The 25,846-nt window shown below is 39.7% G+C and overlaps 1 protein-coding gene across 1 annotated transcript in view; it reads left to right on the top strand.

The window, feature by feature from the left end:
• Positions 1 to 16,970, top strand: part of PTGFR (prostaglandin F receptor) — a 36,282-nt gene extending 19,312 nt beyond the window's left edge. Inside the window, exon 2 of the mRNA XM_051999354.1 lies at positions 14,260 to 16,970. Within this exon, the coding sequence (XP_051855314.1) occupies positions 14,260 to 14,562 (303 nt within the window). The 3' untranslated portion in view covers positions 14,563 to 16,970. The remainder of the gene's footprint in view (positions 1 to 14,259) is intronic.
• Positions 16,971 to 25,846: the final 8,876 nt, after the last annotated feature.

Genomic DNA, 25,846 nt, shown 5'->3' with positions numbered 1-25,846 from the left:
ATTAAAATAAAAAAATGAATGTTGATAATTATCTTTACATTTGGAAAAATAAACTACTATTTAAAAAGAGATGTTTGTTAAAGAAGGAAAAGATGCTCATTTAGAGTTGTCCTGTTTCATTGCCATAAGCCCTGCAAATATTTGACAATTCTTTCTTTGCTTCATTTTATGAAAAAAGAACAACAATCAGGGTGACATCGTGTACTTTATGGAGCTTCTGCGGGGACTCCAAGTACTCATATGCTTCTCTCTTAATTGCCCCCATATGGATGGTGTGGTCTTCAGAGTAGCTCATTCTCATGATCAGGTTGCCTTGCCAGCCAGCATTGTGGTCCAGCTCCCACATGCAGGAGATATGGCCAGCATCATGACTAGATTGGGTGGGGCCCCAGTGCTATTGAGGAACTCAGCTTTGAGGAGGACTTTTGCCTCCATCATAAGCCTTTTCACTGCCCAGCTATGATTTGGCTCTTTGGAGGGCATCTGATGGGAAGTCTATCAGGCAGCACAGTGTCATTGATTTCCGACCACCTGGCTGTGCAATGCTCTGATGACTTGGGCCACATTCACAGGCAAGGCAAGGACAAAATCTGCTGTGATTGTTTTGGTCTATGTATTTCAGCATTGAAGAGGCATTTATCAAATACTGCCATGGGCAAGGCCCTGTTTTAGCTGATAAGAATAGAATGACAAAAACTAAACTGCCTCAAGGAACTTACATTGTACTGGTATTGTATGCATTTTTGTGTGTGAATATATATATATATATATATATACATACATATATATACATACACACACACACATACATACATATATATGTATGTATATGTACATCTAAGCTTTTTATGCAGATACATATGTACCTACATATGCAGAAATTTATAGGCATATATATGTATGTGTGTGTGTGTGTATATGCTCAAAGACCTCCATTATTGAGAGCCCATGAGCTCCTGCAGCGATTATACCTCTGAATTATTCAAAATATCAGAAAGCATTTCCTTAGGTTGTCTCAATTTGTCTCGTTGCTTTCTGCCTGTTGTTCTCTATGTGTATATGTATACAGACATACTTTATATCTCTGTCTATCAATTTATCGATCTGTCTGTCTACTCTACCTATCTGTCTGTCTCTCTATCTACCCATCTACCTATGAAATAGATACAGAATGAGGTGATTTGGAGACTTGAAAGAAGCCCTAGCTATTGGGATTCATGGGAAAAGCTTAAAATAGAGATTGTTAATGTTTTTTTTTTTTTTTTCTGTGATGGACTCCTTTGACAGTCTTAGGAAATCTAGGGTCTCCTTCTTAGAATAATATTTTTAATGAGTAAATTATAACAAAAGGTTACAAAGGAATCAAATTATACTGAAATAATAGTTATTAAAATTTATTTAATAAAGAAACAAGATCCACAGACTCTTGAAGAAGGTAACTCTTAAGGAGAGTCTTGAAGATACTGGGCATTTTAAAGGAGGTAAGAACAAAGGACAAATCAAACATGGGATGGGTTGGGGTAATTCTGACCCTAAATGCCATTGCAAAGACAGTGGAGAGTAGATGCATCCCCCTGTATAAGGATTAATAAAAGGGTCCACTGCAGTGGGCTGTAGAGTACATGAAGGTGAGTAATAAAGTTGGAAAGATAGATTGGGATCAAACCCTAAATGGCTTTAAATACCAGGGAAAGGATTTTGGATTTGAATCTGGAGATAATAGAGCCTCTGGATTCTGCTGAGTAACACAGTCAGATCTGTGCTTTAGGAAAGTCACTTTGGCAAATGTCTAAAGTTCAGATAACAGTGGGGAGACTTGAACCAGAGACAATACTTAGGAATATATTGTGATAGGCCAGGGATCCGAACCAAGGTGAAGCTGTGTAGTTGGAGAGAAAGGAGCACACCTGTGTGATGTTGTCAGGTAAGAGCTGAAATATTTAGGGTGAGTGAGAGTGAGTTGCTGAGGTCAATGTTGATCTTGTGAACCAAATGACTGGAAACATGGTGATACTCTTGATGGAAATAGGGAAGCTTGGACTTGTGGGGGAGAAATAAAGAGCTCTGTTTGGGAAATATTGAATTTGACACACCATCAATTTTGGGATGCCCAAAAGAAAGTTAGAGGTCCAGAGAACTAGAGACTGGGGGACTAGGGTCAGGTGTGTTAATATGGGAATCATCTGCCTAGCTGTAAAAAATTCAATCATGAGAACTGATATCATTAGGTGAGGTGTTCTGGGACAGAACCTTGAATTAGCATGCAGTTATAGGTCATGATATGGACAATGATACAGCAAGGGAGACTTAGAGGAAGGGTCAGACAGATAGGAACACCTAGAGAGAACTGTGGCCCCCAAATCCCCAGGGGATGATTTAGGAGGAGAAAGTGCTTATAATGTCAGATGTTCCAGAGAAGTCAAGAAGGGCGAAAGCTGAGAACTGGAGCAGGGGTTGGAACAGAGCTGGACAGGGCAGGGTAGGGAAGAGATGCCCCTATCATTAGCTTCCTGTATTACAAATGATTCATGCTATGTAGGACTTACTCTCCACAGCATCTGTCTGCAGAAGGACTCAAAGCAGCTTCTTGTAGTTTAGGTACAGGTAATATGCCTTCAAACTCTGTCATTTCTTACTTTGGACTGATCACTTAAATGCTTCTGGGTGTTAGTTTTGTCACCTGAAAAATGAGGGAGGGAAATCAATGTTCTCTTAGGTCCCTTCTGGCTCAAATATATGGTCCTGTCTCATCAAGAATCTCAGATCTCTAAATTTAGTCCACTAGGACCAAAGCCCTGGGATCCTGACCAGTGTTGTGTTAGAAGTCTCTGCTAGTCATAAATTTGGGCATCAAACCATTGACCCGAGCGTGAAATCTTCTTTGTTTCTCAAAGGTATTTGTTGCCTTTGGCTTATTTCTGGGCAAAATGGTACTGTTGTGGGACAGGTTCCCCCCCCTCCCCTGAGGCAATTGGGTTAAATGACTTGTTCAGGGTCACACAGCTAGGAAGTGTCAAGTGTCTGAGGCCAGATTTAAACTCAGGTCCTCCAGACTTCAGGGCTGGTTCTCTGTCCACTGCACCATTTAGCTGCCCCTCTGGTATTGTTTTTAAAAATTTGTGTCATCACATGGCTTTGTGGAGTTGGTACTTAGATGTAAACATGACATGGAGAGTTTCTCTGGCAGAGGAAAAGTGCTAAGATCTTTGTCTCTCTTCGGAGTTGGGCAAAGTCAGAGCTTGCCTGAGTGTGTGCCAAGGACAGAGGGAAGATGTTGAGATTTCAAGTCCTCCTCAGCATTTTAAGTCTGAAGAGGACTATGGATGAAGTGTTGGTGGAAGGAGCTCCCTGAGGAATGATATTAAGCTCAGGGACTGAGCAGACCTGGCAATGCCCTTTCTACTAGACAAGGAGGAGACATGTTTGGGAGACCAGAAGTTCACTTAAATTTATTTCTTATGATGGAATCCCCGAACATGAAAGTGGTCTTTGATTTCATTTGTCCACTCCCACTAGATCCTGCAACTTCTTTTTCAGTTTGGACCTAGGATTTCATTGGTGAAGTAACTCCTGGTGTCAAAAGCAACTTGTCTGTAACCTAGAACCTTAGAGAGTCTTTGTGGGGCTCTGCAGTCACACAGTGAGTGTAGGTCGGAATGAAATGAATGAGTGAAAACCAAAATTTATCAAGTAGCTACTTCCTGTGTAAGCCCTGGGGGCACGAACAGGAAAAGCCAGACAATCATATGGAGCTCATACTGTCACATGGGGGAGCTTGCCTCTGTGGTGATCAAAGTCAATTTTTCATTTAACAGATGAGGAACCGAGGTTCATGAGATTAAAGAACTTGCCCAGAATCATACAGCCAACATGTTCTCTCTGATTCTAAGACTGGCTCTCCAGCCACACTGCCAAGGGCTTCTCATATTTTGTATCCATAAATAGCAGGCATTTCTAGAGAGCATTTTACACACATGAACTCGTTTGATCCTCACCACCACTCAGGTACTATTATTATCCCATTTCATAGATGGGGAAATAGAGACAGGAAAACCTAAATTTAAACTTATTAGCTATGAGACATTGGACAAGTCATTTAGCTTCTGACTCCTAGCCCAGTGTTTCATGCACCGTGATGCTCCCATATTGCATCAATCCATGCATCCACATACAAAATATATCCATATTCTACATATAGTTGATGTCTTATGACAGAGAACTGCCACAAGTAAATAAAGCTACTTTCTTTATAATTTTAAAGGCAGGTGTATGAGTAAATATTGGGGGCATCTCACTGAATTCAGGAGTAGCACAAGTGGTTTCTATTTATGGAGGGAGTAGAGAAAGGAGAAGAAGAGCTGCATTCTCCCTGTTGGCCAAGGATTTGGTGCCTCCTTCCTTGACGACGCCTCCTCCTCCTCCTCCTCCTCCTCCTCCTCCTCCTCCTCCTCCTCCTCCTCCTCCTCCTCCTTCTCCTCTTCCTTCTCCTTCTCCTCCACCTCTTCCTCCTCTCCTCTTCCTCCTCTTCTTCCTCCTCCTTCTTCTTTTTTTTTGGATGAGGCAATTGGGGTTAAGTGACTTGCCCAAGACCACACAGCTAGAAAATATTAAGTGTCTGAAGCAGGATTTGAACTCAGATCCTCCTGACTCCAGGACCAGTGTCCTTGCCTGTTTTGATGTATTGGCTGCGTTGAACAAAGATCTAGATGAGGGAACTGAAATGTGGAGTAAGTGGCCCCTTCAGTTTAGAGCATTTCATCCATGTTGCCCAGCAGGGCATCTACTGCTGATGAATGAGTATCTCTCCTAATAGAAGTCTGGCTTTGGAACTGAGTTAGAATCCTACTTCTGTTATAGACTGCTTGGATCAGACCAGATTGCCTCAAAGGCCCCTTGCTGCTCACCTTCTGTAGAGTCTTCTCATCTGTAAAATGATGAGCTTGCTGTGGAGGTTCCTCCAAGCTCTCCATCTTTGACTCAAAACTTCTTCATGAGTCACTTAACCTCAGTTTCAAGGGTGACAGTCCTGGAATCTGTACAGGTCTCTTATCTGTAAATGATGGTACTAGAAGGCTCTCAAGGGTCCTTCCGATCTTAAATGTTTGCCTTGTAAATTTCTTTTCACGTATATGTTGGGTCCCCATGCAGAGTATAAGGTCCTGGAGGGCCAGGACTTTTTAGTTTAGATCTCAGATCCCCATTATGACAGTGTAATGGATGCCTGCTTAGTGTTTGATTGATTAGTGAGATCATGGACCCTAAATATTTGTACTGGATGGTGTTAATAGTATTAAGGCAGAATACATAAATTGGGTTTTATAATGGATGTTCAACCCATTGCTAGACAGTGAGTCTTGATTGAACCCCTGCTTTTTGCCAACCACCGACTTTTGAAGTCACAAAACACTAATTCCTTTACCTTGGCAAGTCATTTAACCCTGTTTGCCTCAGTTTCCTCATCTGTAAAATGAACTTTAGAAGGAAATGGCAAACCCTTCTGGTTTCTCTGCCAAGAAAACCCCAAACGGGGTCACAGAGAGTCAGACATGACTGAAATGACTGAACAACAATATTGTGCTGTGGGGATCAAATGAGTGAACATAAGTAAAGCTTTATAAACTTGAAAGTGCTGGAGAAATTCTAGTTATTATTCTACATGTCATGTGTTTCTCCAATCTATCATGCTTTCAAACTGACATTCTACATTATGTCAAGTTACACAAGTTACATTGTGAAATTTCCCATAAGTCATAATCATAAACAGTTTTGTCCATTAGCAGCCTCTGAGAATGTGCATTGTCCTTGAAAGCAAATGTGACAGAAAAACCTTGCCCCCACAATTTAATTTGGCTGTGAAACCAGTGTGAAAACAGCCGAGTGACCTACCCTTGGTGCCTAGAACTGTGCAGCAGGATTGAATTGAACTACATTTTTTCCAAACCTTGTATAGACATGAATGAAAGTGGAAGGAGATGTGGTTGTTTCTGGATCAGAGAGTTTTCCCTTTAAGTAATTCTGGGATATAGGTTGAGTGGTGGATCTTATCTCCCCCAGTGCAGATTGCAATTCATTCATACCTTCTCATCTGGTGCCATTTTTGCCTGTATCATATAGCGGGTCAATTCAATTATAATTTTTGAGTAATTTTTGACATTTTGTGGGTACCAACTTTATCAATCTGCAAGAATTTTTTAAACATTTGTTCTATTTTCAATTTACAGAATAAAACAAATATTCCATAAAATAGTATAATACATGATTACGCACAAAACTGCAAATCCACCTTGTACAACTTGCTATTCTATCCAAATATGCAACAAAGTTAGGTAAATTTCTTTTCCCATTTTTTCTTCCAATGTCACCCCCTATCCTAGAGCTGTCTACTATTAGAGATAAACAAAGAAATAAATATGTGAAATTTCATATTCACATACATATGTGAAATTGTTCTTTACTTCTTTATCAGTTTACCAGTTCTTTCTTTGGATGCAGATAGCTTTTTTCTTACTTTTTCCTTCATTTTAAATTTGGGTATTCATAATAATCAGTCACTTAATTGCTCAAAGTTGTCCTAAAAACAATATTGCTGTTACTATATGCAATGTTGTCTTGTTTCTGATCACTTCACTTTTCATCATTTCATTTCTTTCTAAAATCATTGAGCTTATCATTTTCTGTAGCAAAGTAGTAGTAACTTATTTAATCATTCCCAGTTGATGAGGATCTCTACAATTTCCAGTTCTTTGCCACTATGAGAGAACTACTGGAAATATTCTATTCACGTTGAAAAATATAATTCCTAGTTGTGAATTTCCCTCCATTTTCAACTCTTTTTATTTTATCCCTGTTATCTTCTCCTGCCCACTTTCCCACCCCCTACTTTACCTACTTTCAAGAATCTACCATCCACTTTCCCAAGCCTCCTCAATATCACCCTTCAAAAATTCCCCTACCTCCCAAATTCCAGTCTTTATGCCACTCTAAAAGTGTCGTCCCCACCCTGCCCCCCAGTTTTTTTACCTTTCTCCATGTTCAGAAGACTTCTATACCTTCCAGAAGTACATATTCTTTCCTCTTCCACCTGGATGAAAGTAAGGTTCCAACATTACCTGTTCTGCGCTCCCATCTGCTTCCTCTGTAGTAATTCTTCTTTTCACACTCCATTTCAATAATATAATTTGTCTCTTTTTTCTTCCCAATTTTGTTTTTTAGAATCATCTTATTGTATATAACTCAGTCCCAATCTTTCTTTCAAACTACATTAATAATGACAGTTGTTAGAATACTGCTAACATTTACTCTCTCTCTCTCTCTCTCTCTCTATATATATATATATATATGTATATATATATATATATATACATATATATGTAATAAGCAAACAGTTTGACTTTATTTAGTGCCTTATAATTAGTCCTTAATGTTTTTCTTATATTTCTTCTAGATCTTTTATACCAACATGTTCACTGAGTTCTGGTTTTATTGTTACAAATATCTGAAAGTCCTGGCCTCTCTGGGGAATTGCAGGTGGCAGGAAGCATAGAGTACCTGACAGAAATGGTGTCTGGAGTTGCTGGATTTGACCTGTCTGCAGGCCTCATCCTAGCTGGCCCTGATGCCAAACCAGGATTTGACTGGCATCTGGAAGGGAATACCCACTGACTCGATGCTTGTCCCAGTCACAGAAAGGAATTTCCCCTCTGAGAAAAGAAAATTGGCTGAAACATGTGGGCGTCATCAGGCTTTGCCCTGAAATATCCTCTTTTGCACCTTTGCCTGGGATCAATCACTTCTGGGGCAGTCTTCTGACCTGTGTAATGGGGTTAGAAAGGGGCTTGAATCTTTCTTATGGGGCTGTTGAGTCTCACAGAAAATCTGGAAGATTATAGATTTTAACATGGAAAGGTCCGATGTCCTCCTTTTACTGATCAGGAAATCGAGGCCCAGTCAAGTGGAATGATCAGTTTGGGGTTATCCAATCAACAGAATTAAGAATCAGAGAACCTGTGGGGGGGGGGGTCTTAGTTTTCTCATTTATTACTCAGAGAAGTTCAGTGCCCCATTCTCCAGTCCTCTGCCCCCAAGAACAACCAACCCTCTTTCTTCTCCACTACATTGCCTCAACACTAATGACAAAGCTCGGTAGAACAAATGGAGAATCATTCCATCCCACGCTGCCTCGGTTGCCTTATCTGTAGGATAGTTCTGCCCCCTAGAGTTAAGGATGCATGCCTTCTCTCCTTTAATCAAGAAGAGCTTGGACCCTCTCTCTTTATCTGTCCCAGACTCAATTTCTCCTTCTGTAAAATGGTAAAAATAATAATACCTCCTTGACAGGGTTATGAAGGGCAAATGAGATAACATATGTTGTGTACAATATAAGTGCTAGTGATTATTATTATTATTACAGTTGCAAGCTGTGGACCGGTTACTTAAGTGCTTCCAGCCTCAGTTTCTTCATCTGTAAAATGTGCTAATAATAACATCTTCATAGTGTCAATATGAGAATCAAACAGGGTAATATATGTCAATCATATATTTTTGCAAAACTTTATGTGTTAGCAGTCACCAATGAAAAGGAATGAATGAGGGAGGTTCTCTCTATCTTATAGAAAATTAATTGATTCATGTGCTTCTGTTTCATTTGATGGAGTGAGGGATAAGGTGGTAACAGGGAGAATCTGTGGATGGGCTTTGAAGGCCTGATGGGACAATCCCAGAGCCTGCTCTTCCTGTGGCCAGGATGAAATTCCTGAGATCCTCATGGGTGGGAGCTTGGGTAAACTAACCCTAACGCTTGAGGCAAGACTCCATCTTGGCCCTTTTCTGACAACAAGGGAGTCTGCCTTTGAGTAGATCATGCCAGAGAGAAATGTACCCAGAGCCTTCAGCATTATTGTTGAAGGAGAACAGGATAAATGTCCTTAGTTTGTTTGGGCAGCCATCCCTCCTCCACACACACAATCCCACACTTCTCCTGCCAGTCTTGCTGGCTCCAAACCTCAGTCTGGGACCCTAGAAAGGGTGTCAGAAGGTGTGCTTTTTAATCCAGGCTCCATCTGTGTGACTGTGGGTGTCCCTCCCTCTGGGCAGTTAGACCACGTGTCCTGTGGTCCCATTCCAGAGCCATGACCCCGTTTCACACGTCCACATGTGTGAGGAATTTCATCTTCATTCTCTGCCTTCTTCAGATAGTCCGGCCCCTCCTGGCAATAGCCTATTAAGAGGAATTCTCTGGGGATGGATGAGATGAGGGCTTAAAATACAGAGAATAGTTCTTGCTTAAAAAAAAAAAAATTGTCACCGATGTCTATCTGTAGATCTATCATCTATCATCTTTCTACCTACCCTTAATTTATCTATCATCTGTCTATCTATGTATATATCTATCCACTTGAATTAACTTTTCTTCAGAAAATATCACTTGATTCTTAATGGGAAGTGCTTACATTGTGATAAGAAGATATGTGGACTAGCCCAAGCAATGACATTTAAAAGATCAGTTTCATTTTAGCCCAGCTTATGATGTCGTCAGTGTAGAGAGCTCCCAGGGAAGGACATGGCCTCCACCAACACAAATGAGCCCCAGTGAATGGCCTGGGGGTACTAAGGGACTTGCTGTTGTGTGTATATGCAGTGTGTCCTAAAAGTCTTGGGGTGCCTCCATGCATGTGTATGTGCATACAACATAATATAGACACACACACATATAGGCATGTAAACCTATGGACAATTTACTTGACTTCTTAGACTTGAACCTTGAAACTGCCCTAACACTCTTGGGCCTAGAAGACAGCAACTGAATCCAGGACATGCTAATACTGAGGCAGGGTCCCTCCTCTCTAACCATGATGCTTGTTGGACAGGAATATGGCAAAAGTGATTGATCTTCACTCTCACTTTAAATTAATCCTTCCTGGATTATTTTTAAAACAGTTTCCTAACTCTCTACTCTTCCTTCTTTAATTTGGAGGCAGCTCCTAGGTCGAGAGAACTGAGTTTGACCTCAGCCTCAGGCACGCGGAGAATTGAGTTCTAATTTAGCCTCGGGCGCTTCCTGAGACATTGGACTAGTCATTTCAAATTTATTGGCCTGAGTTTCCTCAAATGCATATTGATAACAACAGTTCCTGTACTCCAAGGTTGTGGTGAGTTCCCAATGAAATAATATTGGTAAAGGGCTGGGTACATACTGAATAAATACTTGGTTCTTCCATTAATAGACAAATCCTCCTTACAAATGCCAAAAGAGTCTTCCTAATCACACCTTTGACTCTACTATTCTCCTGCTCCAAACCCAATAGCTACTCATTGCTTTTTAGAATAAAACCTAAACTCCCTTATTTGACACATAAGAAACTTTATAATCCATCATACAATGCTGTTACCATGTTCACTGTTCTGTTCATTTCATTTGACATCAGTTCAAGTAAATCTAGGTTTTTCTGAAATCATCTTGCTCGCCATTTCTCATTGCACAATTGTATTTCATTAAGATCCTATACCACCACTTGTTCAGTCATTCCCCAACTGAAGAGCATCCACTCAATTTCTAATTCTAATAGCTGCTATAGATTTTTTTTTTTGGACAAATAGGTCCTTTCCCCTTTTTTTGTTCTCTTTGAGATACAGATCTAATAGTGTATTACTGGATCAAAGGACATACACATTTTGGTTGACCTTTGGGCATAGTTCCAAATTGTTCCCCTAAATAGTTGGATCCTAAATGGTAGGTTCCAAATGCTTCTCCTAAATCCACCAACAATGTATTAGTGTCTGTTTTCCCACATCCCCACTAGCACTCATCATTATCCTCTATCTTATTAGCCAAGCTGATGATTTTACCTCCCATTTCTACTATATTTGTATTATTTATGGATCTGACTATTTGTATGTAGTGTCTCCCAATACAATACTCCTTTTGCCTTTCTTTGTATCACAAGTGATTGGTATTATGGACATACACACAGAGGGCTCAGTGAATGCTTGTGCACTGAGGGATGAATGTTTGCATGGTATTTTCAGGGACAAGGCATATAATATCTCAGTTGCTACCTACCAGACTTGGAGTGTGAAGGCTGTCATCACCCCCATTTTAAAGGTGGCAGGACTTCAGAAGCTGTCCCTTCAACCCATTCACAGTGAATGACTTGTCCATATTAGACAGCAGGTGCCTTTGGTTCCAGTCGTCTTTCTTTCCACTATATCACGTTGTCTCCTTAGTGATGGTGTGTTTGAGGTTCAGTTGTTCAGAGACAGAATTTGACTTGTTCTGTTTATTTCAAGAGCAGCACAAAGAACAAGGGCTGGGAATGAGAGACATTGGGGGAGAAGCTGAAAAGAGGTGCCAGTTTAAGTTTAACGTCAGGAAACATTCCCTACTGGTTGGAATTGTTCAGGATGAGCTGGGCTGGTAAGCACTTGTCAGGTGTGTTATAGTGGGAATTTCTTCATGTACATCTTAGAGTAGATGACCATTTCCAATTCTGGCTCTCTGTGATTTCAATAGTGCTTCCTTAAAGCATATAAAGATTTTGTGTATCTATAACCATATGTGGTCTATGTCTATATAATCTACTTCTAATCTCACTTTTAATTCTGTAGTCAGTTTCTCTCTCCCTCCCTCCCTCTCTCCCCCTCCCCCATTTCCCCACCCATTCATTTGTTTTCATTTGATCCTGACAACAACCTTGTGAAATAAGTATTATTATTATTATCCTCATTTCAGAGATAGGGAACATAGAGGATCTGAGAAGTGAAATGACCCAAGTCTTCCTGAACATCAAGCACCATACTGTCTTTCAGTAGAAATATCCATAATGAACAAAATGAATGTCTTGTTTTTGTTTCTTTGTCTTCATATCAAATGCATCAAAATCTAAATATATTCTTTATCCATATCATTTGATACCGGGCTATTAAGAAAGTTAAATTAGGTTGTTTTTTCTAGGCTACGTTCTGTTTGTGTACTGGGTTGGCTTGGCCTGGTGATTGGGTGTTTCTCCATTTCTGCTATTTGTTCTTAAATTGGTGTATTTTTAGAAGGAACCTGAAGAAATCCTGAAGCTGCTTAACTTATCTCCTGTGTATCTGCTTATTTTTTTCCAAATCTGTGCTTCATACTTTTCTCACTTTTTCCTTTCTTTCATGTGAATGGAAAGACCACTCAGGCATTATTTGCTTTGCAGGTTGATCTCTGTGCTCCTGAGAGTGGTCACAGAATGGCCATTAATCACAAATGGCAAAAAAAAAAAAAAAAATCACAAATGGTGACTCCTAGAAGTCTAGTAGGCTGGCTAAAGTCCAACAAATGCTGAAAAAATAGACACACACACATATATGCATACACACACCCATGCACACCTACATTTTATATACATAAACATACCTGTTGGAATCCTTACAAAGTGATAAGTCAGTTGCCTAATTTAGCATGGTACTTAGCAAATTCTCGTGCTCACTAACATATTTAAGTACTCAATGGAGTTCATACGTGAGAGATTCACAAGTCAGTATTCAGTATGAGATTCACAAGTCAGAAACCCATGATCCCACTCTCAGAGGAGGAGTCGACCTTTGGGAGATCATATATAAGAAGCTCTTGGAGCTTCAGTCAGTTAGTTAGTTTGGAAGACTGACGGAGAGGGGAGCACTCTGGGAGATACAGAAGCCCACAAGCCCACTCTCGGAGATGGAGTCAGATTCATTCCATCTTCCACCTTTGTGCTGGTTGGAGGCTGAAGGACAAACCTTTGGATTTGGAGACATTCGGAGGGAGCTCTTAGAACCAAGCAGAGAGAGAGGCCTCAACTAACTGGGCTGTTTTGGAGGAAGCAATAAAAGATCTGAACTTTTAACATCTGGCTGCATTTGGGTGATTATTACTTTTAACGGAAACTAAGGCTGCCTCCAGAAAACCTCCCCGAGAAACCTGCTCTCAGACAGAACCATTATGTTTTAAAGAAGAGGACACCACACATACCCACCCACACAAATTCCTTGAGAGTACAGAGTATTTCATTCTTTTGTGTGTCTCCAGTACTTATCACAGCATCTAGTATATAAATACTAATTGATTGATTCTCTGTGTGATCCTGGGTAAGTCACTTAACCTTTTCAAGTGACATTTTACAACAGTAGTTCTGAAAGCATGGACCTGGATACTAGGCAGCTCCTACAACTCTTTGAGAGAATCCTAAAGGTCAAAACTTTTCATAATAATGCTCAGAAATTTTAATCTATAGTACCCTAAACTTGGATAAACAAGATATAATGTACATAAACCTTGACATCTTTTAAGAGTATAAAGGATTCTGAGACCACCAGGCTTGAGAATAGCTGCTCTGAAGCCCAGGATTACTCGGAATAACAGTAAAACAGTCACTGTTTTACACCACTGGAGAGTTTCTATTTGCAGATTTTCTTACATGGATGGGATCATTCCTAGACCATAACTATAACCCTGTATATACAGAGCACCTCAGAAAGAGCAGATGGAAAGCTGGCTTCAAGATCAGGAAGACCCGCATTCAAGTTTCCCCTTTGGTGCATGTATCTGTATAGCCTTGAAAAGTCATTTTGACCCCAGAATCCCCCCCACCCAGTCTCCAAGATTCAGATCATCTTTGAGGGAAAATACTTCCTTCGGCTTCCTATGCAAAAACAATCGTTGATCGCTTGTACATTCATACAGAGTGTGAATATACAGACAGATGCACAAATATGTGTGTCTGAATACAGACATATATTCACATAGAGAACTTGAAGATTTATAAAGTTTCTTTTCATAACCATTCTGTGATATAAGCAATGCAATATTTTTCCTACATTAAAGATGAGAGAAAAGGCTTGGATCTTTACTAAGATCACACACCTAGTGAGTGTCGGAGACCCTTCTGCCTCTCATTTGCTTCTCCTTTAGGGACAATGGGTACCCCAATTCCCAACCCTCTCTCTTTTCCCAACTGTCCCCCAGTCGTCTTTTGGATTCTAGCTCAGATCCCATCTTCTACAATTTTTCCTGATCTCCTTTAAGGTTGTTGCCCAAATATTCTCTTTTGTTGTCCTAGTTGTTTGTATATTGTTTCTCCTATTAGACTGAACTTCTGGAGGCTAGGGACTATTTTTGCATCTCTCTGGATGTTTGGCACATAGTAGGCACTTACTGGATACTTGCTGCCTTGACTCTTTACATACACGTGTCCTGAGGTACCTAACATCCCACTTGATTCACTTTTGCTCCTGACTTTTCTCTTCTAGGTGACCATGGCCAGCATTGGAATCAATGGAGATTCATTGGAAACCTGTAAGAGGATCCTTTTTGCTCTCCGCATGGCCACATGGAATCAGATTCTGGATCCCTGGGTTTACATCCTGCTAAGGAGAGCTGTCCTCAAGAACCTCTACAAGGTTGCCCGGCGGTGTTGTGGAGTGCGCGCCATCATCAGAATACACGCCTGGGAGCTCAGCTCCATTAAGAATTCATTAAAGGTGGCAGCCATTTCGGAAAGCCCCTCTGCTGAGAAAACAAGCTCGCAGCCAGCTGCCTTCACAGGGCAATGAGCCTGAGGAGTCCCAGTAGATGAGGGAGGCTGGGGCCATTACCCTATTAACTCCATAATTGCAGCCTGCAGGCTTGAGGGCAGGGCTCTCTCGGTGGACACCCCGTCTCTAGTCATTGAATTAACTGGATAACTGCAAATTTCTGTTTTGCTCTATGTAGACACAACCCAAAGTATGTGATGGAGTGACATGAGGGCCATAGCCTGAGGCAAAATTGGTGGTCAACTATGTTGGTGATAAAGTGTGTTGCCCAAGGTTGACCAATGACTCCAAATGGTCACTTAGATGCCATAACTAGAATAAGCAGGAAGGGAGCTTGGATGTCACCATGATATAGATGGAGAAATTGGCGCCAAGGGAGTCTATTGGCTTACCTATGACCACATGGACAGCAAATGTGAAAGCTGGTCTGGGATTCCACAGGGCTCCAGTTTTGGGAAGATTGTCACCTAGCCATGAGACCCATGAGAGACACTCAGGGGGCTGATCTTGCCATGTGTTTGTAGTCTGTCTGACCTCTCAGTGATTGTAGAGGCCATTGTAGGTGGTCGCAGAACCATAGAATTCCAGAGCAGGAAGGGGCCATCTATTCTGACCCGATCCTGAAAAGGAATCCTAATAGAGCCTAGCTGGCAAGTGGTCATTGAACCTTGGTTTAGAGATCTGCAGGCAGTCCACGGCACTTCTGGTCCAGGCTCTTCATTCCCCATTCTGAAGCACATTTGGGATACATAAACACTGTGTGTGTGTGTGTGTGTGTGTGTAGACAGTCTATATATTTCTTAATGGTCAGTGTCCAAAGCCCCCAGATGGGACTTATGGAGATTTTCAACCTAAGAAGTAGGCATCAACACTGTAGTCCAGATCAAATTCATTCTGTAGGGCTTTATGAGGACCAGTGGGTTTCAGATGTTGTGCTGGCACAAACTAGAACAGTCCTTGCCTTCCAAGGGGTGGACACAACACGTACACAACTGACTGAACCCAAAATGTAGATAACATCTTGTGGGAGACAGCCTTTATTCTGAGCCCTCACTAACTTATATTTCCTGTGAGAGAGCCTCTGGATCACCAGAGCGGGTTGGCTAGAGCCCTCCAAGGCCACCATTTGAGTGTGATCTGTCTACCTGAAGGACATCACAGTTCCTGGAAGCTAAAATAGAAAGAGCATTCCCACTAATGGCCACCATCCAGAATTTCAATCCTGTCTGTGTAGAGGTCTGCAACATAAGTGAATAATAATTATCTTAACTGAAAACATAGGGAGCTGTGGGTCCACCATGTTCATGTGAAGGTCCAGTTGTGTAAACAAACAAACAAAATCCAAAGTCACAGCTTATTGAGAACTGGAGTTTAACTCCTTCATTTTATAGATTTTAGTGGGCCAGAGAGGTTCAATGATTGTCTGTGTCAAGTGGCAGACCCCAACTTTGGAAGAATCTTCCCCCTTCTCAACATTCTCAAGTGGAGGCAGGTGGGTAAGCATCAGAGTTTCGTGGAAGGTGATATTGAGGTGGTCATGTCTAAGAAGACCAGATGATAATGATTTGATGCCAGTTGTATCAGAGAGTGACCTGGACATCTGAGCTTTGGGAATGGTAAATCATCCAGGCAATTTCTCAGACTTGGATCTTGGATTTATGGGCCAAGGCCTAAGACCTTATGGAGATTTTCATGACCATCCTGAGCCCCCCCACATATTCAATCTCAAAATCTACCAATGCAGACCATGTTGACCCCACTCTGCTTTTGCTGTTTATTGCTCATTAGAATGTAGACTGCTTGAGAGTAGGCACTGTCTTACCTGCCTGCATTTTTATTCCTACTGCTCAGCAAGGGGCTCAGCATGTAGTAAATGATTAATAAATGTTTGATCATTCCTTCATTTGAAGACACAGATGGAAGAAAACCTGAAATGTGAGCTTACTTGTAGGTAGAAAATTTCTCATAGTGTAAATATGCCCAATGGAAGTGAAATGTAACAAACAGCCTTGCCTGGTGTCTGTATTTCAGTGTGTGGCTGTCCTAGATTAAACCCCCAGGAGGGCCCGCTTTTGGTAAGAACACAGTTGTCTTGATGACTTTCTCTGCCACATCACTGCAGTTTTTTCTTAGGGAACTGGATGGAAAAGATGTAAATATGTTCCATATCCTTGCTTAATCTGTCATCTGGTTGTTGTAGTCCAAGTTAACAGCTGCTAAGTGATGCTAGACTCTTGAAAATGACCATCTCTTACTCAAACATTGAAGCCTGCCTTGGACTCATGTGAATGAATATATTTCGTGTTTCCTGTCCTGGGTGAAGTTCACTAGTGATGTATATATTTGGTTGTGTGTGTTCTATGTACCAGCATTGTAATGAATGCAACTTTAATGCTTCATTAAAGGTAAAAATTTATTTAATGATATTAGGACTCGTGACTTCAGTCAATGGAAAAGGTGCTAAGTTACATTGATGGAAGGAGTTTCCCTGCCCAGGAGTTTTCCTTTTCATAGAAATTGAGGTCCAGTACCAAACCCTACTCTTATCATCATCATCATCATCTTCATCATTATCTATCATCCCGTTTAGTCACATCAGGTCTAAGCCTCTATCATACACCATAGATGAAAATGGGAAATGTGGACATGTAGAGCCAAAGACATATTCATCTGCTAGCAGCTCCTCTGGGAGCTCCCTCTGGTTGTACCCTTTCCTCTACTTCCTCTTGTCGGTGGTAGGGAAATATGAGTGTTCATTGCCTTGATTTTCAGTCTGGACCTGACTACGGTGTCTCAGCTCCTCGTTATACACTGTTTAGACTTGGCAAGTATTTTACCAGCTATAAAATGAAATGCTTGGGTTGGATACTTTCTAAAGGCCTTGCAGCTTTAAACTAACTCCCTTCCTAGGAACTTATTCCTCCCTTTTGTCTATAGTATGGGGTCATTCCTAGGGGCTAGAATGTAAAGAGGAAGATACACAAAAGCAAAAACCTTTGACTAAAATTACATGTTGGCAACACCATGTGGATGAGATGGTCTGCTCAAAGTGGTTCTCAGAATTGGTCTGAGGGAAGGCCTAGACTTCTGATCAATCTATTTTCCTGTCATATTCAGGAGCCCTGAATTGGGCTGAGAAATTTGGGTGAGAAACAATATTGGGTGAGAAATTTAAGCCAAGGTCACAGGAACTCACATTCATCTAGAAACAGCTCAGCATGTGGTCAGAGAAGATCATGGGTGTTTACTGATATTTCATTTTGAACTAGTCCTTTAAGTCTCTGAAAGAATGAAAATGATAGCACCCTTCGTCCTCAAGTTCAAATTTACTGTCTCAGAGAAATACGTTTTCATTTCCTTTGAGAAGAGAAACTGAATTTTGACTGTTGGAACATGGATTGAGAGATGGAAAGACATTGGATGTTGTCTATTTGACAACATCTTTCATTTAGAAAATGAGGAAACAAACCCAGAGGGTTCACACAGGCAGCAAATGGATCACATCCTTGATTATACAATTTGACAATATTTGGAAATTCAAAAATTCACAGAAAATGCTTTCTGACATGATGTCGATTTCACTTAAGTAAGTTTAGGGCTACTTATGGGATTGAAGGAATAGCAGGTGACTTGTGATGAAAGTACAATAATGATGCTATCCTTATCCAGTGATTCTCCTCCATCATCAACAGGGCATGGACTTTGAAGAGAGGCTTTGAGGATTTCACCAAGCATCTCTTGGACTAGCTCCCTGGAGGGCCTCAGGATTAACCAGAGTCAGGATCAAAGCCCTTGATCTTTAGGGGGAGAAGTGAAGGAGGCAGGCAAGCTGCCACATGACTTGCCAAAGATGTATCCTGGATTCTGGAGTCTGGGAGTCTCCAGCCTCTTTCCTCCTTGTCCTACTGCCAAGTGTATGTAACTTCTCTTCCTCAGCCCTCCAATCCTTCCCTACGATTACCTCACTACCACCCATTCAGCAGGTGCCAATCATGAGGAGAGCCATCATCTAAATATATGCTAATAGAGCCATTATCTTACATCGAATAGGTAATTAGCCTTAAGTGCTCTCTTGTCTGATTCAAGCACACCTTTTTCAGGTTTCAGCTCTCTATCCTTGCTTGAGTGTTCTTGTGACTACCTGCACATGGTTTTCAGATGTTTAATGGTTGAGCAATAGCATTTGTGGCTATGAAACAGAAGCACACTAACTGGCTCATATACCTAGACCAACCATAACTTTGTACCTCTTGGTACTACCTTCTAGTCAACTTAGCAGATACTTCACAGATGTGAAGGCTCCCTTGCATGATTTGAACCCAATTGTGATTGGCATGGAGTTTAAGCCAAATTCATATTAAACCAACAGGTCTTTTTCAAGCAAGGTCCAGGATTAGATGCTAGATATACAAAGACAGGAACAAGATAGCCCTTTCCTCTGAGAGACTCTTATACATTGAGGAGAGAGAATAAGTATACATACGTGTGTGTGTGTGTGTGTGTGTGTGTGTGTGTGTGTGTATTGCAGGTACTGAGTATTCCAATTCATCCCAGAGAACAGCTCCTATATCTGCCTTCAGGTTTGGAGCTCCACCAGGCCCAGCTAATCCTAGCCATTTCTGCTAGGGATTCCAGTTGTTGGACCTATGATGATTCTTTCTATCTTTTGACATTCACCAGGCTGTAGTGCAATCTTTTCCCCGTGTTATCACCTAAGATGAGGAACAAATAAACAAAACAGATCTAGAAACAATGGTGCCACGTGTTTATGGCCACATGTTAGCCCAGTTGTAAAGAGAAACTGTAGTGAATAATGTTCTGCTACTGCATCTCTCCCTTCTTAAAAACTTCCAACATTTGTTCTTCCCCTTCTCTTTGAAAGTCACTACAGAAGAGTATTATTTTACATGATTGTGCCTTTTATACCACATATTCAGTGTCAGTTCAGCAACCAGTTAAAAGTTGATGGAAAGCAGCTATCGGACATATGTGCATGTTGAAATTTGTACCCTCTAGCCATTCATTCTCATTGCTGTCATGCAATGGCAAGGACTGGGTTCTTTCTGACCAGTCTTCCCCTACCCCTAGAGAGAGAAGTGAATGTAAAATGAGACAAAACAATCTCAAAAGAACAAGGATGCTATCTACTTTTGGGCTTGAGGAAAGGACTCATAGAGGAATCAGCACCTGATAAGAATGATCTGCCCAATCTTGCTGATGATAATCACATTCTTTTTTCAACTTTCTGTGCGCTCTCCTATATTAAGCCCAGTCATCCCATATTGCTTTTAAGGTTAAATTCAAACTTCTCCATTTAGCAATTAGATACTTTCACTCTCCAGTCCCAACTCATGTCCCCAATCTTAGAAGCAGAGAGAGCACCTGAAATCAGGAAGACCTGAGTTCAAATCTAGTTTCAGTCACTTGTTAAATATGGTGAGCCATTTCACCTCTATCTGCCTCAATTTCTTCAACAATAAAATGGGGAGAATAATAGCACCTACTTCATATCTATGACAAATTAGGGTTCATGGTCTAGACTAGACTAAATATAGTTCAAACATCAGACATAAAAGAGAACCTCATGATTCTGTCATCAGGTCTTGGGCACACCAAGCTCTAAATAACAAGAGCACACAAAATAACATTGACACAATACAAATATGGAATTTACCCTTGAGTCATGCATTTGTGCATAGTCAGAGAGGGCTCCATAATTTGTAATAAACTATAGGAAAAGTTTGATATGTGAAAAGATATGGCATTTGATTAAAATTTAACCCTGAATTATTTAAACAAAGTATTAAAAATTTTGAAAATGGAAAATAGAAATCAGAAATGACATCAAAGTTGATTATAGTAATTTCATTCAAATGTTAACCAAAGTAAATAAGTTGTTACAAGGAAATTTAAAGAACCCGGTAAACATTCTAATCAGCATTTTACTTAAATACTAAGCACAGAGAGATAGTTGCTAAAGACATATAAAGAAATATATAAATATTTCTGTGAAATTCTACCAGTAAGGATGATAGATGATTATGAATAAAATAGTCTCATAAATCAGTGAAAAGCAGTAGAAGGTACCAATTAAACTAAACAAAATTATCCCGAGGGCATTCAGGAATGAAATTGGAAAAAGGAGTAGAAAAAGAAGAAAAATAGAAAAGATTTACAAAAAATTTACAACAAACTATTTTTCTCCATCAAGGACAGTGGATGCCTCATAACTGGATCCTCACATGATTCTCTAAGGTGCTTCTAAAGGAAGTAAAATTGATACTTAAGAGAACAAAGGAAAGAAGAGCAACTAGTTTAGGGATAAAGGAGAATACACTTGAGAGAGTGCTGAAGGACTAATTTATAAGGTATCAAAGTAAAGGTTAGAGTTAGGCATGGAAAAAAATCTCAGACCTTACTGATTCTAAAAATGGCCCTCCCCACTGAATATGTTTGAATGTTCTCTCTCTATGAATTGGAGGCATTTTTGATTACAGTATTATTAGGGCTGGGATTCTTTTGTGTGTCTTATTCAACAATGTAATCCATTCTATTTCATTCTATTTTCATTCCATTTCATAAGCTGGATACTATAAACAAATAGAAGAAGAAAGGACAATCTACCTCTCACATCCGTGGAGAAAGAAGAAATTTGTGGCCAAAGAAGAATGAGTGCATTATGGAATGCAAAATGGATAATTTTAATTATATTAAGTTAAAAATTTGTACAAACAAAACCAATGTAGACAAGATTATAAGGAAACAGTAAATTGGGAAAAAATTACATTCAAGGGTTCTAATAAAGACCTCATTTCTAAAATAGAGAATTGACTCTAATTTATAAGATTTCAAGCCATTCTCCAATTGATAAATGGTCAAAGGATATGAACAGACAATTTTCAGAGAAAGAAATTAAAGCCATTTCTAGTCATATGAAAAGGTGATTTAAATCATTATTGATCAAAGAAATACAAATTAAAACAACGCTGAGTACCACTACACATGTTTTAGATTAGCTACATTGACAAGAAAAGATAATTATCGATGTTGGAGGGGAGGGAAAATTAGGTCCAATTGTTCATGTGTTTGTGAACTGATCCAACCATTCTGCAGAGTAATATGGAACTCTGCTCAAAGGGCTATCAAATTCTACATATTCTTTGATCCAGCAGTGTCTCTCCTGGGCTTGTATCACACAGGGATCATAAAAAAGGAAAAGGACAAGGACCTACATGTGGAAAAATATTTGTAACAACCCTTTTTGTAGTGGCAAGAAACTGGAAACTGGAGAGTGGCTGAATAAATTACGGTATATGAATGTTATGGAATATTATTGTTCTATAAGAAACAATTAGCAGGATAATTTCAGAGAGATCTGGAGAGACCTACATAAACTGATGCTGAGTGAAGTGAGTAGAACCAGGAGAACATTATACACAGCAATAGCAAGGTTATATGATGATCCATTCTGATGGACATGGCTCTTTTCAACAACGAGGTGATTCAGACTAGTTCCAATGATCTTATGATGGAGAGAACCACCTGCACCCAGAGAGACAACTGTGGGGACTGAGTGTGGACCACAACATAGTACCTTCTCTTTTTTATTGTTGTTTGCTTATTTTTCCCTCATTTTTTTTTTCATTTTTTGATCTGATTTTTCTTGTGTAGCATGATAATTGTAGAAATATGTATAGAAGAATTGCACATGTTTAACATATATTGGCTTACTTGCCATCTGGGAAAGGATGGGGGGAAGAGGGGGAGGGAAAAAAGTGGAACACGAGATTTTGTAAGGATGAATATTGAAAACTCTCTATGCATGTGTTTTGAAAATAAAATGTTTTATAAAAAATAGGACTCTTCCAATTCCAGGTCTATGATCCCATGGACTTTCTGTCATTGACATCCTTTGAACTAGCCCCGGAGTAAGGAAGACTACCTTTGACACAGGGTAGCTGTGTAGTCAGGACCAGGCACCTAACATCTCAGATTGTTCTAAGTCTGTAAGACACAGTCAAATGACTGGTGGTATAAGGGAAGGGAGTTTCCATACTGAGAGTTTTCTTTTCAATGAAATGAAAGCCTGGACAAAATGTCCAGAAATGTCCACTATAGGTGTGCTAAGTGATTAGCAAATATTCCCTCATTTGGTCTTTATAATAACCTTGTGAGGTGAGTGCTATTGCAATACCAGTTTTAAAGTGTAAGAAAGTGAGGCACAGAAAGGTTCCATGAATTTCTAAGGGTCACACAACTTGTAAGTGTTCAGAGGTCATATTTAAATGCAGATCTTCCCAACTCCAAGCATAGCACTAGAGCCACCTAGTGGTCAACAAGGCATACAAAGCAAGCAAGGAAAAACAGACTGCTCAGGAAAGATTTTGGAGTGACTATGATAGAATGTTTGCTGTGGCAGAACATGGCAATGTCTATACCCCCAAATTGGTTGAGTATGACTATAGCCACCAGCCAAAGCATCTACCTTTGGTAGGCTCTCTTCCAGCAAAAAGATATAAGAAACTCCTTGGAGTTTGGGGGGATAAGCATGGGTGAGCTGCAACTCTAATCCAGATTTTTTTTTTAAATTTTTTCCTTTAAATTTTTTTTATTTGAAAAAAACAGAGATCACCTAGCTGTGTGACCCTAGGCAGGTCATTTAACCCCAATTGCCTCAGCAAAAAAAAGAAAAGAAAAGAAAAGAAAGAAAGAGAAAGAAAAAGAAAAAAAGAAAAAAGTGATTTAAAAAAAAAGAAAATAGAAAATAAATACAAAACAAAATAAAGCAAAACAAAAGAGAACATTGTCATGTGTCCAGCAGAAAATCAGGGAGCCTTCAAAATATATACTAACCAATTTCCAGATCAAGAAAGTATATATATTAGTAGAAGAAATTATATTCATGAATGACCATTTTTTCATTACTTCCTTGTAAATTGTTCTTTGGTTCTCTGCTGCTCCCTTTATTTACTTTATTCTTTTTTCCTCCCTTTCAGCCCCTTCACCACTCCCAAACAAGCTACATTTAAGAAAAGATATATTTATGTATACATACATAGGTATATAGATACATACACTCACTCACACCCACCTCACATCCGCACATGTCTTTCCTATCTTTGCTGCCTCTTTAATTAAATTATGCTCGTTTCCCCATTTGCCCATCTCTCCACCCTTGTTTCTTTATAGATTTTGGAGGGTGCTATACCCTGCATGGCATATATGTAATGTTGCTTATTGAACCCATTACCAATGGGAGTAGGTTTTCAGAAATACAAGCCCTCCTCCCCCTTCTAACACCTCTGTGTTTATTCTTACTCTGCACCTCATTTGTATAACATGATTGTTATTTTTACCTCCACTCCATCAATCTTTCTTTTAAACTACCCTATTGTTGATGTGCATCATATATATATATATGTGTGTGTGTGTGTGTGTGTGTGTGTGTGTGTGTATACATATATATATATATATATACACACAGAGAGATATAAAAATAAATAATTTGTCTATGTTTGAACAGTTTATCTATGTTGTATCTTAAAACTGATTTTTCATATTGACTCTTATTTGTCAAATTTTCTGTTACATTTTGATTTGGTTGATAGAAAGTCCTGAAAATCTGCAAGTTCATTGAATGTCCATTTTTTCTCATTCAGCATTATAGATAATTTTCCTGGATATGATATTTTGGCCACAGGTCACTATAGTTCTTTTGATTGTTGGTAGATATGATTCCAGGACCTATAGTTTTTTATTGTAGCAGCTAATAAGTCTTGTACAATTCTAATTGTAGCTCCAGCATATTTGAATTTTTTTTTATTATTTCTTGCAAAATTTTCTCTTCGATTTGGGAGTTTTGAAATTTGACAACAATATTCCTGTGTTTTCCATAGAGGATCTCTTTGAGGTGGTGATTGGTGGATTTTTTCTATTTCTACTTTTTCTTCATGTTCTATCACTCCAGGACATTTTTCTTGGATTATTTACTGTATTATTATGTCAAGGTTCTCTTTTTGGTCAGAACTTTCTGGAAGTTCAATTATTCTTATATTTTTTCTTCTTGATCTGTTCTCCAGATCTGTTGTTTTTCTTATAAAATGTTTCACATTCTTTTTCTATTTTTGCATTCTTTATAATCTGTTTTGTTATTTCTTGGTCTCTCATAGCATTCCTGGCTACCCCTTGCCCAATTCTAATTTTCAAAGTATTATTTTCAGCTTTGAGACTCTGTACCACTTTTTTTCCAGCCTCTTAACTTTTTTTCCTATAAGTTTCTTCTTTTTCTAGGATGGTTTTAATTTTTAATCTAAAAATTAGTTTTTCCTCAATGTCTCTCATTTGGTTTTTGAATTTATTTATTTATTTATTTGTTTGCTTGTTTTGAGTTCTTCTATGAATTCTTTCTGGACAGGGAGCCATTTCATGTTACTCTTTGGGTAGAAGAAGCTTCTTCTTCTTCTCTTCTTCTTCTTCTTCTTCTTCTTCTTCTTCTTCTTCTTCTTCTCCTCCTCCTCCTCCTCCTCCTCCTCCTCCTCCTCCTCCTCCTCTTCCTCTTCTTCTTCTTCTTCTTTTTTTGGATAAATGGTATTAGTGTAACCACCTCCAGTCATGGGGTAGGGAGATGGTACCTCAAGCTTCCCTTCCTCTCCTTTGTGTCCAGGAACCCCAAACCTCTGGCAAGTGCTCACAACTAGCAGTGTCCCTGCTTCACTGCTTTTGTATTCACCAAGTGCTGGTTCCTTCTTGCCTAGGGACATGTCTTAGCAGCACAGCTCATTTATTGTTCCCAATTAGTCCAGTTTTGCTTATTCTTTCAGGACTCATACCCCAATTCCACAAATAGTCTAGGAGGTGAAAGTCTCTGTGATTCCTGCAGAGGCTTCAGCCACATCCAGCTAGCCAGACAGGTCCCCACTTGATGTTTATGCCCAGCTAGCCTGGAGATATTTGTAATTTAGACAGGTTAATCCCCAGATTGGAGCCTTCAGATCTTCTCAGGTGTATCTGGAGGACCTCTGTTCTGCCCCACCTTCTGGATTTTTCACAAGTCTGTGTTCACCCTAAGACACAAATCTGTTCTATTTGTAGAGGAAATCCAGAGAGCTTGAAATTTGCCAACCTACTCCACCATCTTTCCAGAATTCTCTCTACCTCAGACTTTTTTTTATAGAAATTTCAGAACTTGTGGACATTGTAAGGGTCAAACAAAAATGTATAATATGAACTTGATAAACCTTTGAGGCCCAATTAGTGCAACTGGTTATTATTTTGTTTCATTCTTTTGGTCTATGCGGTAAGA

This window comes from Antechinus flavipes, chromosome 4 (genome assembly GCF_016432865.1).
Source record: "Antechinus flavipes isolate AdamAnt ecotype Samford, QLD, Australia chromosome 4, AdamAnt_v2, whole genome shotgun sequence".
Classification (NCBI taxonomy): domain Eukaryota; kingdom Metazoa; phylum Chordata; class Mammalia; order Dasyuromorphia; family Dasyuridae; genus Antechinus; species Antechinus flavipes.
The sequence above is the reverse complement of the archived record's forward strand: the minus strand, read 5'-3'. Positions and strand labels throughout refer to the sequence as shown.